General features: G+C 37.2%; 1 protein-coding gene across 2 annotated transcripts in view; it reads left to right on the top strand.

Moving 5' to 3' along the window:
* The window catches only part of Zfand3 (zinc finger AN1-type containing 3), a 196,221-nt gene that overhangs the window by 116,678 nt on the left and 60,911 nt on the right, over nucleotides 1-18,632 (top strand). For both annotated transcript variants that reach the window (XM_042684277.1, XM_042684276.1), the window contains exon 3: nucleotides 9,168-9,350. In XM_042684277.1, the coding sequence (XP_042540211.1) occupies nucleotides 9,168-9,350 (183 nt within the window). The remainder of the gene's footprint in view (nucleotides 1-9,167; nucleotides 9,351-18,632) is intronic.

Here is an 18,632-nt window from a genome sequence, read left to right as displayed (position 1 = left end):
GCGCCCAGGCCCTGAGTTCTAGCCCCATAACCAACAACAAAGAGAGAGAGAAAGACACAGACAGAGAGAGACACGAGGAGGAGAGGAGGGAGGGAGGGAAGGAAGGAAGGAAGGAAGGAAAGAAATTAAAAAGAATAGGATCTTTATTGCCTGGAAATCATAGTTGTTTCTGGTAAGATTTCATTGCCAGTAAACCAGTGACTATTTAATATAGGCTTATTACATTCATATACTCAGATAAATATGGCAACAATATAAGTTAATATAGCCTGATACAAAGTTCAGGTTATTTCTCCAGTCCATACTGTCTAGTAACCAGTAGTTGGAAAAACTAGATCTGGTCTTATAAAAACATCACATTAGTAATGGTTATATTGTAGATGTGACTTTTTAAAAACCCAGTCTAATTTAGGTCATTTTGGTCTGTTGGTGCTTTTTACAATATAATATCTATATTTCTTTTTCTGAGGGGAAAATGTACCTGTGTACACATACTATAGTATGTATACACATACTATAGTATGTAATTTAGTGTTATCTAAATTATGTTCAAAATTTCTGTGTACATGTTATGATTATATTATTGTTTTAGTATATTTACTGTGCCTCTTGGTGCTATAATTCTTCCCTTTATCAGGTTTGGTTATATGGCTTCTTTTAGCTAAGAAAATGTAAACGAAAAGTTCATGTGTCACTTAGGACCAGAAACTTAAAGTCTGTAGTGTGGTTACATCTCTCTCTTTTCCTGTGCTGTGTGGCCAGCAGTGTTCTAGTCAGGATCACTCCTTCATTCTGGGTCTTTGGAGTGAGGACAGCTGGCCAGGAACTGCCATGTACCCTTAGTGCATCTGTTATGGGAGCAGAACCCGACACCAGAAGATGTTAATGTCTTTTGTTACTTTGAGTAAACACAACTAATCATAGAAAATTATTGCAGTAGCTTTAGGTTAAGAATATTTTAAGCCAACACAAATTTTTGCATTAATATTGTTTAGTCAGTATAGTTAAAGGGTAGAGCTGTAGCTCAGTGGTAGAGTGCCTACCTAGCCTGCTTAAGGCCCTGGAGTCCATCCCTAGAGCACAAAACAGAAAATAGGTGCATATGAAAAGCACCTATGTTACCACTTCTCCTCACAATAACCCTAGATAGTAGGTTTTCAACATTTCTGCCAACAAGAAAACAAATACAAACACATTAAATAGCTTCCTTGCAATCATATAGCCTTTAATGTAATCTCAGGCAAGATTTAAACGTATTTTGTGATTCTCTCTTAACTCTATACTATTTGTTCTTCATCCTATGTCATATATAGTTGATGAATGATTTCCTTGATAAATGATTTCCTTATAGATGAACGTAATAATGGAGTGTTCAAAATTTATGTAATAAAACTTTAGTCATTTAAAAATAGGAGTCTTACATAATTTGCTTTTGGGGAGTAGATACGTTGCATTGTATTTTTGTCTTTTGATTGAAATTACATGCCTTTAGGTTAGACTTACATGTGTTCTTTAGCCATAGTTTTCAGCCCTCCTTAATGGTTTTGGCCAGCTGATTTTGCATATTTATGATAGCTACTTGATCCCTGAAAGCTTTTGAATTAGTAACTCCCAGATTGGTTTATTTCAGTTTATTAGTACATATTGTTAATGAAGTCATGGGCTTAGGTTTAATTTTAATCTTGTTGACAACAGAAAATCTTTTCCTATTCTCTATTAAAATTAATAACACTTAATTGTACAAATTAATGGGTTTCACTGTGACATTTCCATACTTGCATATATCTTGTTTGATTGAATCCACCCTCCCTACTACTTCCTCTATTTCTTCTCCCCTTTTCTTCCCTACTAGTCCCTCTTATATTTTTAGGTCCTCATCCTTCCCCACTCTCCCTAGTTTCCGCATGTGAAAGTATGCAATAATGTGTTATGAGTGTAGCTTGTTTTGCTCAACACGATGACATCCGATTCCATGTAAATGGCCTGATTTCTTTCTTACAGCTGAATAATACTGTTGTATGTATACACCTTCTTTTCTTGGTTGACTGGCACATGGGCTGATTTAATAACTTAGCAGTAGGTTGGGGCTAGTGTCAGGAGGATACAGGTATCCCTTTTGTATGTTGGCTGCATTTCCTTTGTGTACATATACCCAGGAGTGGTATATTGGGTTATATTGAGGTTCTACGGTTAGTTTTTTTGAGGAACCAGATAAAATCTTTCCATTGCCACATTCTCAAGTCAACAGATTTTTTAAAATGTATGCAATGAGGCAAAAGGGAAATAATCATGATTAGAGAGTTAATGTATGCTAAGCACTATTTTAAGACTTTAACATGCATTATGTATACAATAACTTTATGAGGTAGATATTCTCATGTTAAAGGAGAAAACTGAAACAGGAGAAAACAACTTGCTCAAGATCACATATCTCTTCGGAGGAGGAGATGGGAGGAGGAGAAGAAAGGAGGTTAAGAAAGACTAAGAGGAAGGTGAATTTGATCAAAGTACATTACATGCATTTATGTAAATATCACAGTGTGGAATCCTTTGTATAATTAATCTCTGCTAACCAAGACAGAAAGAGAGAAAAGAAAAGAAAGAAAAAATAAAGCCTGCAATTGATCTCAAGCATTCTGTTTCTGAACTTTACAGTCTGCTGCTGTACTCTCCAAATATTGTGTTATGACAGAGGGTATGTAGATTAATTGTACGTAAGTTTTCTTCACCAGAAGGAGCAACCCTTACAATCAACAGTCTTTATTTAAAGAACTATTAAGTTTTTGTGCTCTACAGCTTTTCCATAACTGTCAGTACTATTCAGAATACACTTTCTACTATTAAATACCCATTGAGATTGTATAAACACATGTGTAAACACATAATGTATTCTTCTGCTACGTTGGGTTCATTGGGTAAAAGTTAGTACTTGTCTTGAGAAAAGCACAGTGGTCTTTCTGAGCATTCCTGATGTACTTTGATAGGACATTTATAATTTTATCCTTTTTTTCTTAATTTTTTTTCTCTCTGGAAGAGACTGACAGTCTTTTTTTTTTTTTTTTTTGCTGGTCATGGGACCTGAACTCTGGGCCTGGGCGCTGTCCCTCAGCTCTTCAGCTCAAGGCTAGCGCTCTACCATTTGAGCCACAGTGCCACTTCCAGCTTTTTTTTTTTTGCGTATGTGGTGCTGAGGAATCAAACCCAGGGCCTCATGCATGCAAGGCAAGCGCTCTACCACTGAGCCACCTTCCCAGCCCGAGACTGACATTCTTAAACTTAGCATGCTTAAGGTGTTGATACTTAGTTCTGAACCTTTTGCAAGTTTTACTTAAGTGTGTCTGGGAAGTAACTCTCCATGTTGAATTTCCTGAAACAAATGAAGTGTTCTGCTTAGCAGCAGCAGCAGTTGCTGGTTGAGTTGAAGATTGGTTGTGACTCCGGTTTAAGACAGTGATACCAAGAACTGAGTGGAAATGGATGATCAAGAGTAGGAATAGGTAATTACTTCAAAAAAGGACCACGTTGGAAGGGTTTTGGTGATCAAGGGGAGAAATCCTGCTGCTATATCAACCACCATCCTCCTTGTTCTCCAAGAGGAAGGTGCCAGTGGACTTACTTTGTCCTTTCTCCTGTTATTTTTCCATAATTTGTAGCATAAGGACTGGATATAGTTATAAAAAATAATCAATGAGTTTTAAAAGGGTATAACCTGTTTGTAATTTATTCCCTAGTGCTATTCTAAATCTGTTCTTGTCATTGAAATCTCCATGGTACATTTAAGACTTAGATCTGGGCCAATCTTGGAGGCTCTAGCTTCTACAATAATTATTACATTCATGCCTCTTTGATGCCCTTTGAGTAACTCCAGAATGACACTAAATCCTACTGGCCTAAGGTGAAGCCCTTAGATGGTATATCAAGCTGTATACAGTAGTAACTTTTTTTTTTTTTAATGGTACTGGGGTATGAATTTAGGGCCTCTCACTTGCTAGGCAGATGCTTTATGGTTGAGTCATGCTTCCAGCCCTTTTCTTTGCATAAGTTCTCACTTTTGGCCTAAGCCCTTACCTGGACTGAAATTCTCTCTTATGCTTCCAATTGACATGGACTCTCAAAGATTTTTCTGCCTTTGCTGGCCTAGAACAGTCTTCCTGATCTGAGTCTCTGAAGTAGCTAGGATTACAGGCACGAGGGTAGTTTGTAAAATCCAAACTGCCTGGCTAATGATACTGTTTTTTGTCAGTGCTGAGGTTTGAATCCCAGACCTTGCTCATGCTTTACTGTTGAGCTACATCCCCAAGCTGATTCAAAAGAAGTTTTCAAACAAAAGATTTTTTATTTATTTTGGATCCTGGAGCTTGAACTCAGGGTCTGGGTGCTGTCCCTGAGCCTCTTTTGCTTAAGGCTAGTGCTCTACCACTTGACCCACTTTCAGCCTTTTTTCTTCTGAGTAGTTTAATTGAGATGAGAGTCTCACAGACTGTTCTGCCAAGGCTGGCTTCAAACATGATCCTCTGATCTCAGCCTCCTGAGTAGCTAGGATTATAGGTGTGAGACACTGGTGCCAGGCTACAAAAGATTTAAGGTCCAACTTGGTTATTTTATCAGTATTGCTTTCTTTAAAAAAAAAATACACCGAGTCCTATTATTTGTTAATTTCTTTGGTCAGATTGTATGAATTTGTACACATCCATTATCAAATACATATTGTGTTGAAATTAGGTTGATGTCATAATATTCAGAAAACTTGTGGTTTCTTTTTTAAAAAGATGTTTTGTGGTTAGACTAAAAGAGTAAATGTGTTTCTTGTGCACATTATTATGGTACTAATGGTTTTTTAGATACTTACTAGAATGTTAACATGTTAATATATGCCCTGTAAATGATATGAGACACTATTACTGTGAAATGTATAGTCTGCACAATAAATGCTGTATAAGAAACAAGCCTAACTCCAAATAACCTTTTTGCTAGTTCACACTTTTGAGCGGTCTCTTCTCAAGGTGTAAAGAACCTCAGGGATATATAATTTTGGTGATAAACTAGGTTATAAAATAAACTTAATTACTGATGATAATAGGCAATGTCAACTTCATGTATTCTCTTGTTTATTGATAGTTTTAGTAAGACCCATTTGAGAGCATGCTCTTGGTAACCGGCCTAATATCTTCTATCATGTAAAAGTTTATAGCTTTGTGTTCTAAGTCTATGTGCATAGGAAGTAAATTGAGGAAACTTTTGAGTCCTTCTGTCAGACCAGTTACCTGTGATGAGTACTTAGGAAGACATTTTTGGGGTGGGAGTGTTTGTATACCTTGGTTGAATGTAAGGCTTTACTCTTGCTTGGCTTGCTTGCTTATCTGATGTTCTGCCATTTCAGCCATACCTTTAACCCAGTGTTTTGCTGATTAGTTTGGAGATTGAGTCTCACAGACTTTTTTTTTTTTTTTTTTTTTGCTCTTACTAGCTTCAGTATCTCTGCCTCCCGAGTAGCTAGGATTATTGGCATGGGCTGGAATTTGTGTAGACAGGTTTTTTTTGTTGTTGTTGTTTATTTGTTTTGGTGTATAGTGGGTTTTTTTCCTCTTAAATATTTAGGGGTAGTTTGTAAAATCCAGATATTATTGACAAGGATGCTTAATGTACTTTGAGTAGAAACACTTTTACTATAAAATTTTATAGCAATTTAAAATCCATTAATAGGTAAGAAAACTAATATTCTTTAACTTTACATGTTCACCACAATCCAATAAATAAAAGTCAACAAGTCTATATTAAGTGTCTACCCTGGGTTATCTATCTTAAAGACTTCCTTGAGAAAACAATGTGTTAGGAGTTCATAGATGAATGGTTATTTTATTTATTTATTTAGTTAGTTAGTCGTGGGGCTTGAACTCTGGGCCTGGGTGCTGTCCCTCAGCTTTTCAGCTCAGGGCTAGTGCTCTACCACTGAAACCATAGTGCCACTTCTGGCTTTTACTGCTTATGTGATACTGAGGAATCAAACCCAGGGCTTCATGCATACAAGGCAAGCACTCTACCACTGAGCCACCTTCCCAGCCCAAGACGAGTGGTTATTACCAGGGTAAACATATTGTCACAGTTTCCCACTTGCCTTCATCCAATTATTCCAGGTTAAGAAAGATCATGAAATATTTGAAAAACCAAAAGGACTAGAGAATGGTTTTGGCAGGGATGGGAGAGGACTGAAAAGATAGCTAGTTCTTCTAACTTTTTAGCCATGTTTAGGACTTTAGATCTGATTGTGCAGGCGGTGGAAGGCCATTCAAGGCTTCAGGCAGGGAGGTAATACCAGATTTTTTTTTCTTTTTTGCAAGTTTTTAAACCACTCTACTGTGGAAAATGGATTCCAGTGAGTCCAATATGGATTCAAAGATTTCAGGTTAATGATGTTATTGAAAGAATCTGACATAATGGATTAGATGAGAGTGGTAATGGAGAAGTGGATGGATTTAAGAGGTATCTTGGAGTTGTGAATGACGACAGGCTTGGTGGGTTTCCTGATATAACATTAAAGAAGGAGAAATGTCGATCTCACTTGATAGGAAGAAGAGCCAGAAGGTCCTTTTTAACTCATTGAAACCTTCCTTAGTTTATGGGCATAGCTGGGGAGCACTACAAATCATCTATCATTAGTGTGTGTATGCATGTGTGTGGATATGTTTATATACATACGCAAAATATGTATTTAAGTTGTCTGAAAACATGCAGATGCAAGACAGTACCGTCATTATGTCCTGAAGTCAGTAAAGACAGTGTTTTGTTTGTTTGTTTGTTTTTTTAAAGAAAAACAATCACAGAAGGGTAGTAAGAATCTGATAAAGATTTTTTTTTCCACTCCTTTTCAAATAACCAAGGGCTGGAGCCCTGCTATGTAGCTCTGCCTAGCATTACACTCCCTATGCAGTCCAGACTAGCCTCAGATTTTTGATCCTCCTGCTTTAGTCTCCCCAGTGCTAGGATTACAAAACGTGAGTTTTGAGTAGTGACTAGCGTATAATTACAAAGAGGTTGTCCATGTGAATAGACTTGTCAGCAGAATAGGACTAAACTGCTTCCAGGAGGCTTCTAGTCTTTTTGAGGTACATTTTGTAGTAAGAAGAGGAACTTGTGAAATGTCATTCTGCAGACTGCTTATCTAGAGTGTGGACAGCTAGCCATAGTGACCATCTTGCCTTAGCTTTCTGTAGCTTATTTTAGGAGGACCTTTGTTAAGAAATTATTTTCCTCCTTAACTGATAATAAGATAAGCTACCAACATTGTGGCAGCTGTTTCACTATTAAGTGCAAAGGCTTTTGCTTAGATTTTACAAATAACAGTTTGTTTTGGAAAAGTGCTATCCATGTAAGCCCCTCTCGCACTCATGGCTTTGTGGAGGATGAATTTGCACCTCTGGGTACACCATGAACAACACCAATTTATAAAAATGGAGAGTTATTCCTAATTATTCTCTCAGTTCTAGGAGTAGACTGGCTTTGGAGATTCTCATTGGTACAGTAACAAGTGAATGGACCTTTACTGTGTCAGGCTCAGATGAAGTAGCCGGGGCCCTTCTGTCTACAGTACCTTCAGTGTAGAGTAAAAGGAGACACTCGCTGTCTCACGTTTTGTTGTTTACCTTTTTCAGATAACATAAATCTAATTCTTCTTATTAGGCTCTTCTCTTCATCATTGTATCACTCCCTTCTTTTTGGCAATAGGGAGAAATTGGATCTGTGTGAAAGGAAAGGTATAAGGGAATATGACTGACAGAAATATCACGACCCAAAGGAGGAGATGACTCTTACATAATCGTTCTTTCTTTGGCCTGGGAAAATACTTTTCACTTCTAATTACTGTCATTTGTTGAATACTAATGTGGCAAATACGTTACTTAGTCCACATTATCCTGAGAGGTTTGAATAACCTCCTCCTTTGGCTTTATAAACAAGACACTGAAAGTTTAAGCACTATACTTTTCTTTTTTTTTGGTCGTTCGTGGGGCTTGAACTGTAGGCCCGGGAGCGGTCCCTTCAGCTCAAGGCAAGCGCTCTACCTCTTGAGCCACAGCACCACTTCCAGTTTTCTAGTGGTTTATTGGAGATCAGAATCTCATGGACTTTTCTGCCCAGGCTGGCTTTGAATCATGATCCTCAGATCTCAGCCTTCTGAGTAGCTAGGATTACAGGCTAGAGCCACCGGCGCCCTGCTAAGCTATATACTTTTACCTACTCATATGCCCAATAAGTAGAAAAGTTACAATATGAATCTAGGTCCATCTACAGCTAACATTCTTGGTGCTACTTAGAGTGCTACTTTTCTCACGGGAATCAGAAAATGCTGTAGGAAAAATTCTGGATTTCTGCTGACTTGCATTAACTTTTATCTGTAAGATAAGAGACTTGAGCTGAATCTTTAAAGACATCTCTAGTTGTAAATAAAAATTTGCAGAATTGATCACCCTCTCTGTGTTTTATATGTCTACTTTAAACTGAATATAAGCAGACTTTATTTCATCTGAATTTTTGTCTTTGTTGGTAAATTTATTTTCTTTATTGTTATTGATAAACACTTATTTCTTCCATCTCTTATGCATTTTCTATTTGCTTTGTTGTTTCCTGTTATGCTATTTTCCTTCTGCCCTGTCCTCTATTGGTATAAAAATTATTTCTTCTTTTTTCTTCTATTGATTGAAAATTTAACATGCATCTTCAAGTTCTCAAGGTCTTAACATTGAAATCAGTATGTGTACCATTCTTCTCAACAATAAAAGGCATTGGGAAACCAATTCTTTTAAGCCCCTACCAGTCTCACAAGTTTTTTTTTTGTTGTTGTTGTTGTTGTTTTTGGGTCTGGTCATGGGGCCTGAACTCTGGGCCTGGGTGCTGTCCCTCAGCTCTTCAGCTCAAGGCTAGCGCTCTACCACTTCCAGCTTTTTTCTTTTTTGCTTAAGTGGTGCTGAGGAATCAAACCCAGGGCCTCATGCATGCAAGGCAAGCGCTCTACCACTGAGCCACCTTCCCAGCCCTCACAAGTTTTTTTGCCAGGATTTACTTCCACATTTTTAATCACCCAAATTATAGATTTATTGTTGCTATGGTATTTAATTTTCTAATACTGATTGTGAGCTCCTTAATATTAAAAACAGTTCTCTCCTTCTGTTTAGATTTTCAAAAGAAACAACCAGACGATGATTCCGCTCCAAGTACAAGTAACAGTCAATCAGATTTGTTTTCTGAAGAGACCACCAGTGACAACAACAATACCTCGATAGCCACGCCAACTCTTAGTCCCAGCCAGCAGCCGCTTCCGACAGAACTGAATGTAACTTCACCCAGTAAAGAGGAATGTAAGTGTGCATAGCCCTGCGGTTGACCTACCAACTGAGCAAGTAAATACAATAAGGATGCCTGGAAGTGCCCAGATCATGAAAGGTAGCAGTGGATAGAATAGGCCTAGAACCTTCCATGAGCTTCTTGGTAATGCCTAATAGCAGATGAGACACGGAAGTTCTTTTTATTCACTGTAAGTTTCCAACATATAGGACCCAGCTCAGCAAGTTAGAGAACAAGTTTCAGTCATTCCACTGAATGTAAGGTCTTCTCAGGAAGATATTAACCATCAAAGCACAAAAGGTTATTAATCAGTATAGAACCCAATGACTCTCTACCCTAGCTGCACATTAGAAGCCATTGGGGATTTTTTTTTAATTAAGAATTTTAATCTCTAGACCATTTGTGGATTCTAATTTAATTGGTCTCAGGGGAAACTTTGAGACTGTTCTTTTTAATTCTGCAACAAGGTTTAGGAATCCTGGTCCAGGAAGCTTCATCCTGATTTAGGAGCCTTGGATTGATTGCCCCTTATTGGGTCTTGACATCACTCAATTTAGAAAATATGTATTTCATTGGACATAGGCTATTTATAGAGACTAGAAAATTGTTTTTGTCATTCTTGTAAGTCTTTAGTGATAATGTATGTGATGTGATGTGTAAGTTCATTTTTACTTAACCTTTATAATGCTAGAACTGTCTCTTCTGGGATACAACTATAACATTATTTGTTGAAAACTATAGGAGTACTATGGTAGTCATTTTTGCCTCTTAAAAGCTTAACTTAATCTGGGCACTGGTGGCTGGCACCTGTAATCCTAGAAACTGAGGAGGCTAAGATCTCTGGGGATCAAGTTCAGAGAAATCCAGGTCAGGAAAGTCTGTAAGACACTTATCTCCAATTAACTGCCAGAAAACTGGAAGTGACACTGTGGTTCAAAGTAGTAGCCTTGAGCAAAAGAACTCAGGGGCAGCGCCCACGCCCATGACTGAAAAAAAAAAAAAGCTTTACCTAGTAAGGTTGGAATTTAGTGTTCCAAGGTTAATGAATATCTAGAAATATAATATGGTAAAATAGCCTGTCTACTAATTTTGGAAAGGGTAGCAAAGAACAAAATAGTTATCTAAATTTTTCATACACTATCCTATTCAGTTATAATGAAAGTATAAAATAAAGATGCTCATAGTTTGTCAAAGAATTTACTATTTAGCAGGGGAAATTAAATTTGCAACATTATATCAGAGGTTGTCAAACAGGAATAGACTCTTCTTCTTTTCCTAAAGCATTTAGTAATGTCTGGAAGCCAAGGATCCTGGTAAACACCCTACATTGCTTGACATGTCAATAATGCCAAAGTTTTAAAACCCTGATACTTAGTTGTATGCCCTGTAGTTGTGTTCATTCTTCTTATATACCAAAAACTGTTTTAGAAGGAAGGCATTGCTTATTTAAGGAAATGATACTGAAGATAGATGGAAGGTACTAGTTGTAAACAACAGTTACCCTCCTGTGCTACAGAAGAGTAGAATTTATTTGTCCTGTTTAACTGGACCTCTGTACCTATTAACTGTCCTCTCCTCGTTCTGCCTTCTTAGCCTCTGGTTACCAGTGTTCTACCCTTGTATGAAATCAACATTTTTTAAAAGTTTTTATAAATATTTTTTTAAAAATTAATTTTATTTTTTATTTTTTGATTTCTTTCTTTTGCAAATTTTTATTGTGATTAAGTGATTACATAATTTCACAAATTTCACAATATTGTGGGATAATAATACTTAATTAAAGTCACAAACACTTTCTCACCTTCATAGGGCAAATTGTCTATCATGGTCTATAAAGTTTATGAGTTCTATGGGCTTTGACAATACAATTATTTCTTCCACATCGGTTTTACAAACACTTTCATAGAACACATATTGTCTTTCTGAGTTTGACAGTTAACTTGATATAATATTCTCCAAGTTCATCTATATTGCTGCAAGTAAAGGCTTCATTCGTTATATGAGTAAATAATATCCCATTGTGTGCTTATATCACATTTTATTATCCGTTTATCCAGGGATGGATAGTTATACTTTCTTGTTTGTCACATTTGTTTGTGCTCTATATTAGAAATTAGATATCTGGTCTATATTTATCTTAACTGTTAAGTGAGTTTCCTGTGTAGGTAACATACAGTTGAATCTTTAAAACAAAAAAAAATTGGTCATCTAGTCTCTGCCTTTCAATTGGGGTAATTGTATTAATTATATTCATGGTATTTGGTAAATTTTATTTCCCTTGGTGTTTGTATTAGAGGATTATTGTATTCCTTGGGGGGTGTCTGTCATGCTTTCTTGTTTGTCATATTTGTTAGTGCCCTACATTAATATCTATGAATCTAGTTACAGCAGTCACCCTCCCTCCCCCCTCCCTCCCCCACTTCCTTCCTTTTCTTCTTTCCTTCCTTTTCTTCTTTCCTCCCAGTGCTGGGGATTGAGTGCATTCTAGGCACCCAGTTGAGTTTGAATTATTGTCCTAGTCCTACTTTTTCCTGTCATGGATAATAGAGTGTTTGTTGTTGCTGGTTATTTTGGTGGCCAGATACCATCTAGCATGTGCTCATTGGTTGTATAGGATGCTCTCTGATGGAGTGGAATTGCTGCTAGGCTTAGATGTGTGTTAGTATTGCTCCCTAAACTGTGTACTTAACACCTGGCTGGCTGTCAGAAGGGCCATCCACACATAGGACTTGTCAGTCCACTAGCTGCATATTAGTTTCCTCTGTGTACAACTCACCTTTTGTCTAAATCTTGAGACGCCACATAGATTGAAAACTCAAGGTCTTGGCCTTTCTTCTGGGCTTAGGGTCTGAGTAGCTAGTGTTCACATTCTGCAGTGAGACATGTGAATGTGGTGTAGCAATCGTAGAGTTCAAGACGAGAGGTATGTGTGGCTGCTAGCACTCGGGAGGGTGCATGCACTACAGCAGTGGGTTCCCTTTCAAGATGGAACACAGTAGCAGATTGAGTAACAGGGATGGGCAGTGTATACTGTGGGATCTTCTTCTGGGACATATTAGAACTGTGTAAAAACTATACTCGTGCTTTTGATGGTTATAGTGTCTTTTGTAGACGGCAGACACCAGCAGAGTGGGGATTATTAGAGTTCTCCAGTTTGTCTCTTCCTTGTGAGAAGTTTGTCTTTGAGGGGAAGGGAAGACAGTATAGAAAAAGCAGGCTGCCTTACCCACATGTCTGTTGTACTGTCCTGGGTTTTTGCATTCACCAGAATTGTTTATGCTTTAAACCTCTAGTATATTTCCTGATTCATTCTGGTTGGAATGTAGTTGATGCATTGTTGGTAGTTTATGTGTGTGGGAGGGGGGGAAAGCAAGCAATAGACAGCTATTCATCCATTTTGCTAACAATGTTGCCTTTAACTGTTGATTGATCTATTGCCTTAAAAGTACATTAAGGGGCTGGGAAGGTGGCTCAGTGGTAGAGTGCTTGCCTTGCATGCATGAGGCCCTGGTTTTGATTTCTCAGCACCACATAAGCAAAAAGAAAAAAGCCGGAAGTGGCACTGTGGCTCAAGTGGTAGAGTGCTAGCCTTGAGCTGAAGAGCTGAGGGACAGCACCCAGGCCCAGAGTTCAGGCCCCACGACCGGACCCCCCCCCCACCAAAAAAAAAAAAAAAAAAGTACATTAAGCAGACTGGGCACTGGTGGCTCACCCCTGTAATCCTAGCTACTCAGGAGGCTGAGAGCTGAGGTTGAGCATGAAAGTCCATGAGACTCTTATCTCCAGTTAACCACCAAGAAAAGCCAGAAGTGGAGGTATGGGTGAAGTGGTAAAGTACCAACCTTTAGTACAAAAACTCAGAGACAGTGCGCAGGCCCAGAGTTCAAATGCTAGGACCCACAGAAAAACTAAAATATTAAAACAGCAACTAGCACTTATATAAAACCATAGTTTACAATAGGATTGATAAACTTCATCACCAGTCAAGGGAGTTCATCATTAGGTTTTGTACCATCCACAAGTAAGGCATGACTTTTACACTCTCAAATGATCAAAGAAATCAAATGAACAGTATGTTGTAAAGTGTGGAAATGAGTAAAGTTTTATTGGCATACATTGTTCTGTTGTAGTTTGAATCGGAAATGGCTCCCACAGACTCAGGTATTGAATGCTTAAGTCTCCCTCTGCACTTGTCTGGTCCTTGGGGCCTCCTGTCCCTGGATCTTCCTTGTCCTTTTGTCTGCTTGTCTACAGTGAAACAGATAAACTTCTCCAGCACAGGCTTCCAGCACTGTTGACATTCTGCAGCTGTGCACGAGGCCAAGTAACTATGGATTGAACCCTAACACTGAGAGCTAGGGTCTTCTATGTTTCTGGGCTCATCCTAATATGGTACAGCACGTAGGAAAGATGTTCTCCTTCCTGCCTACATAGGAGAAAAAGGTTGATGACACACTGTGAGTTACACAACAAGGCTAGGGACAGTCATCCAGAAGATACTTTTATTGTAATCCTAAGAAAACACACACACACACACACACACACACACACACACACACACACACACACACACACACACACACACACACACACACACACACACACACACACACACACACACACACACACACACACACACACACACACACACACACACACACACACACACACACACACACACCCCAGAATGTTAGTGGAGATCTTACTTTTATTGTAATCCTAAGAAAACACACACACACCAGAATGTTAGTGGAGATCTTACTTTTATTGTAATCCTAAGAAAACACACACACACACACACACCAGAATGTTAGTGGAGATCTTACTTTTATTGTAATCCTAAGAAAACACACACACACACACACACACACACACACACACACACACACACACACACACACACACACACACACACACACACACACACACACACACACACACACACACACACACACACACACACACACACACACACAGAATGTTAGTGGAGATCTTTGTGAGCATTTTCAAGGCCTAACTAGAGTTTTCTTAAATATGACATTCATTTTTTTCCAACAGTGAAATTTTGAGAACTTTTTTTATATCATGGTTAAATTTATTTAGTGAAACAGATTTTCATTGCTTTTTTTTGAAACTGGTTTCTGATGATATCCTTGATTCTCCTTGGGGGGGGAGAAAAGAAGGAGGGAGGGAGGTTGGGAGGAAAGGAAGGAAGGAAGGAAAAGTTAATTTCATTATGTAGTTCAGGCTGGCTTGAAATAAATGAGCCTTGTGCCTCATTTTTCTGAGTAGTAAGATTACAGGCATGTGTAACAGTACCTGGTTGATAGTGCCTTTTAAAAAGATGTTTTTGGTAGAGTACCTCTGCATCTAACAAGGCCTTATCTGATCTCTGAAATATTCTGTCACTGCCACCAAGAGGCTAAACTTTGTTTGTTTTTACCAATTGGATTTATAATAATCTCTAAATAAAGCCAGTTTTCTCTTTTTCAGACTTTAGGAGGACAGATATTGGGCAGAACAGTCTGGCTTCTTTAGCAAAGCATTTGGAAAATATTACCTATTAAAATATTTTATTACTTCCTGCTGGGCTGGTTTTAAGTGAAATATGGAAGAGAGATTTATTTACAGTTCTTTCTGTGTGCCTTTCTCTCCCTTCTCTCTAATGAAGCTCAAAGCATCAGACAATTTATCAGAGATAATTATACAACAGATGGAGCATTTCTGATATATAATAGTCTCAAAGTGGAAGATTCTTTCCCATAATGAAAAATGCTCAAACTTTAAATGTCTCCTTTGATTTTAATTTAAAGGTTTTTTTTTTCCTACTGCATTTATTTATTAATCCTGAAGCTGCTTCTGTAAAGCATATGTGGCTTTTATTAGGGCCCTGTTCCAAAAAGATTGATACTTTGTAGTACAGTTTGGTAATATACTGTTCTGTTCTGCATCGAATTGAGTGGCTGTTGTATACCAGGAACCAGTATATGGGACCATTAAGTTAATCCTTATCAAATTGCAGAGAGTATCTTTAAACAGCTGACAGTATTTTCTTATAGAAGTTATTTCTGTTTTATTACATTATCTGGGTGTAGGACATTGTCCAGATACATAAGACCTTTAACTTGGTCAAAGTAAGAGCCAAATAAAGCAAAACCAAAAGTTACTCCTTTGCTGACATTTCTCCCTTTTAAGTTTGCAAGTAAAGCATGACTCCAGTCTGGTTTGTTTTAATTACAAGTTTTAAGTTTATATAACACCTCATACCTTTTAACATTTTTAACACTCCTACTCTTTTGCTACCAAATTCCCACTTCCCAGAAATAACCATGTTTATTTTGTTTATATTTTCTTTTTTACATAGTTGTATATTTGTTTATATATTACATATATACAGACAGACATGTAAGGTTTTGTTTATATAAGTGAGAATATACTACTCATTTTGCTTTATAACTTGCTTCTTACTACATTTTAGAAAGCTTTCTACATTAGTGATAAAGATCTGTCTAATGGCCTTTTAAACTGCTGCATCATGTGATTGCTATAATAATTCACCTTTTCCTCTGGAGTCTTTTCTGGAATTGTACTATTCCAGACTATTGTCGAGTTAACTTTCTGTACACAGCTAATGTAAAAAACAATTTATTGCCATTTTCCATGATAAATACCTGGAAGAGGAATGTGTGCATTTAAATTTTAATATATATGCTCCAAATTTACTTGGCATCCCTTTCTATCCTAAATAAAGTATATGTATCGTCACCAGCATTAGCTAATCCTTCCCTACCTCCCTAACCCTGCAGCTTTGGCCAAGAATAGCTCATTTTCCTAGCATCTTCTGATTGTGAAATTAGCACCATTTCATGTATAGTAGGTAATTCTTCAAGTGATTTGCGTATTTGTTTATTTGCATATTTATTTGTTTCTTACAGATTTGTAGGAATTCTTATATATTCTAGATTATATGCCAGTATATTTTTTTCTAGTATGTTACTTTGCTTTCAGTTCTGTATATGTGTCGAAATTTGTGTATTGTGTGGTAACAGTTCATCTAAGACTTTTGGAATAATGGGAGTTAGTGTCTGTCTTTTCACTGTCTTTCCAAGTGAGAAGATTAGCAAACTTATAATACTCATTTTTCAGGATCCCATAGTCTGAAAATTTGAGATTAATTTTTCATAAAAATTTCCTCAGATACCTGTAAGAGATAGTTATTGATATTCAGACTAGGTTTTGAACAACATTGTCATGCCCTCTCTCTTTGCAAATACAGATTGTAAAAAGTTCTTACTAAATTAAACTGCTCTGTGAAAGTAAAGGTCATGGAAAACATCCACACTTCACCCAGTTTTAGCCTTCTGTAGTTGTCATATTGCTTTCATTTTGCACAGGAACAGATTGTGTAATGGATGACACTACTTATTTTAAACTAAATTTAAGCTTATTTATGACACAATGTTTGACTGAAGGATCATATTATAATAGAGGCATCCATTTGAATGTGGTAGTCATTTTATCCTTACATGAATATATTTTGTGTATGAAAAGTCAGAGGTGCCAGTACCAAAAATTGACTATGCAACTACATTTTATATTCATTTCCTCTGTTATTTCATCACAGAGATGCATTTACTTTTTAATCTGCAACAAACACAATTCTTTAGATTTAGCAAAAACAATGGGATGTCACTTTGGTGAAGAATTTTTAAAATTCTAAAATACTCATATAACCCCTTTATTACGTAATTCAGAGTATGTGACATTTTCAACCACCAGTTGCAAAGAGTGATCTTATTAATTAGTAAGATCTGACAGTATTCACTACTGTTGACAAAACAAAAATTGGACCTTGGTACCTTTCATTTAGTGTCATGTGCATACTGGCAGTAGAGGTACAGCTGCAGGTGGAAGGGAATGGTTGAGCAAAGAAGCAGAAAAGGGCTCCCCTATCAGATAGTACTCATAATCCTGAATTAATATGTTTTTTTCTAAAGAAGAAGAAAGAACATGTATAGATCACTTTGCTTTAAGAAAAAACTAGCATCACTTTGTTAAACCAAGGGGGTTCGTTTTAACATGTCCACTTACGCATGCAGGGTCTTGATCAGCATCATCCCCTCCACCATTTTCTTCTCTCCCAGCTCAAAATGGTTTCATTGTTCTGTTTCATACATGTACATAGGTACTTGACACTTCTCCCTTTTTCATGTTCTCTTCCCTTTGTGAGGAAGGCGTTGTAGCCTTCTTTTAGTTTCCAGTGCAAGCCAGAATTTATGAGAATGTTCTTGTTACCTTAACTATGCTTTTAAAAAAATCTTTCCAGATGCCAAGTGGTGTCTTCATTAATGTTATGAGAGTCATACTTGTGTTGATGGTAAAATGCAAATGTTGAAATCTGAGTTGAGCCTTGGGTAAGTCTGTAAATAGTCAAAACTGAAGCTGAAATTAGAGAGGTGACAGCCCCTGATTTCATATCCATATTAAACATGTTTTGTCACGAGGAAAACAAAACAATGTCTAAAATTAGAACTGATGTTATTAGCCAGGTGACATTATAACCTCCTCAAAAAGGGGCTCTATGTTTGATCCCAAGATGTCGATATGTGGAATTTTACTGTTAATCGTTGTGCATTGTCACTTTGGCACATCTGAAAGACTGATGGTAAACAAATTGGTTTGTACAGAATCCAGAGTTCTATAACATACATTTCCTTTATAAACATGAAAAGTAAAATGCCCTGGTTCAAAAATATGACTGTAGAGTTTATTCTACTATCACCTGCCTTTAGATACTTTTTAATATTCTTTTAAAATAGGAAAATCTTTTGCTGTTGTTTACACAGAGTACATTAGTTTCTGTAAGATTAGAATAAGTCAATTGGCATGTAAGGGTATAAGGAAATTGGGAAATACATTAACCTTTAGGTTCACTATTGTATTCTGTGCCAGTGGTTCTTAGTGTGGTCTGAGCGCCTCAACATCCCCCTCGGGATCCATGGAATCTTCTCCTCTTCCAGTGATTAATCTGTCTAACATGGATTTCCTTCACTATGCTTCATATAAATACTCGCAACGGATGGATTGCATATGCAGATACAAAATTCAAATATCTTTAAGCCAGGTCAGTCTGGGGCCTTTAAAGTATGTTTCATGAAAGAATATATTTTTATGCTGAAATGTGATTACAAATTTTTTTAACACCTTCAAGGAAATTTAATTCATTTTAGATACAAAAAGTGGCTTTCAACTGGATGGAAACATTTTTTTGAATAGTCAAATACGGTTTGTGTTTA

This window comes from Dipodomys spectabilis, unplaced genomic scaffold (genome assembly GCF_019054845.1).
Source record: "Dipodomys spectabilis isolate Male_0828 unplaced genomic scaffold, ASM1905484v1 ptg000085l, whole genome shotgun sequence".
Lineage (NCBI taxonomy): Eukaryota > Metazoa > Chordata > Mammalia > Rodentia > Heteromyidae > Dipodomys > Dipodomys spectabilis.
The sequence above is the reverse complement of the archived record's forward strand: the minus strand, read 5'-3'. Positions and strand labels throughout refer to the sequence as shown.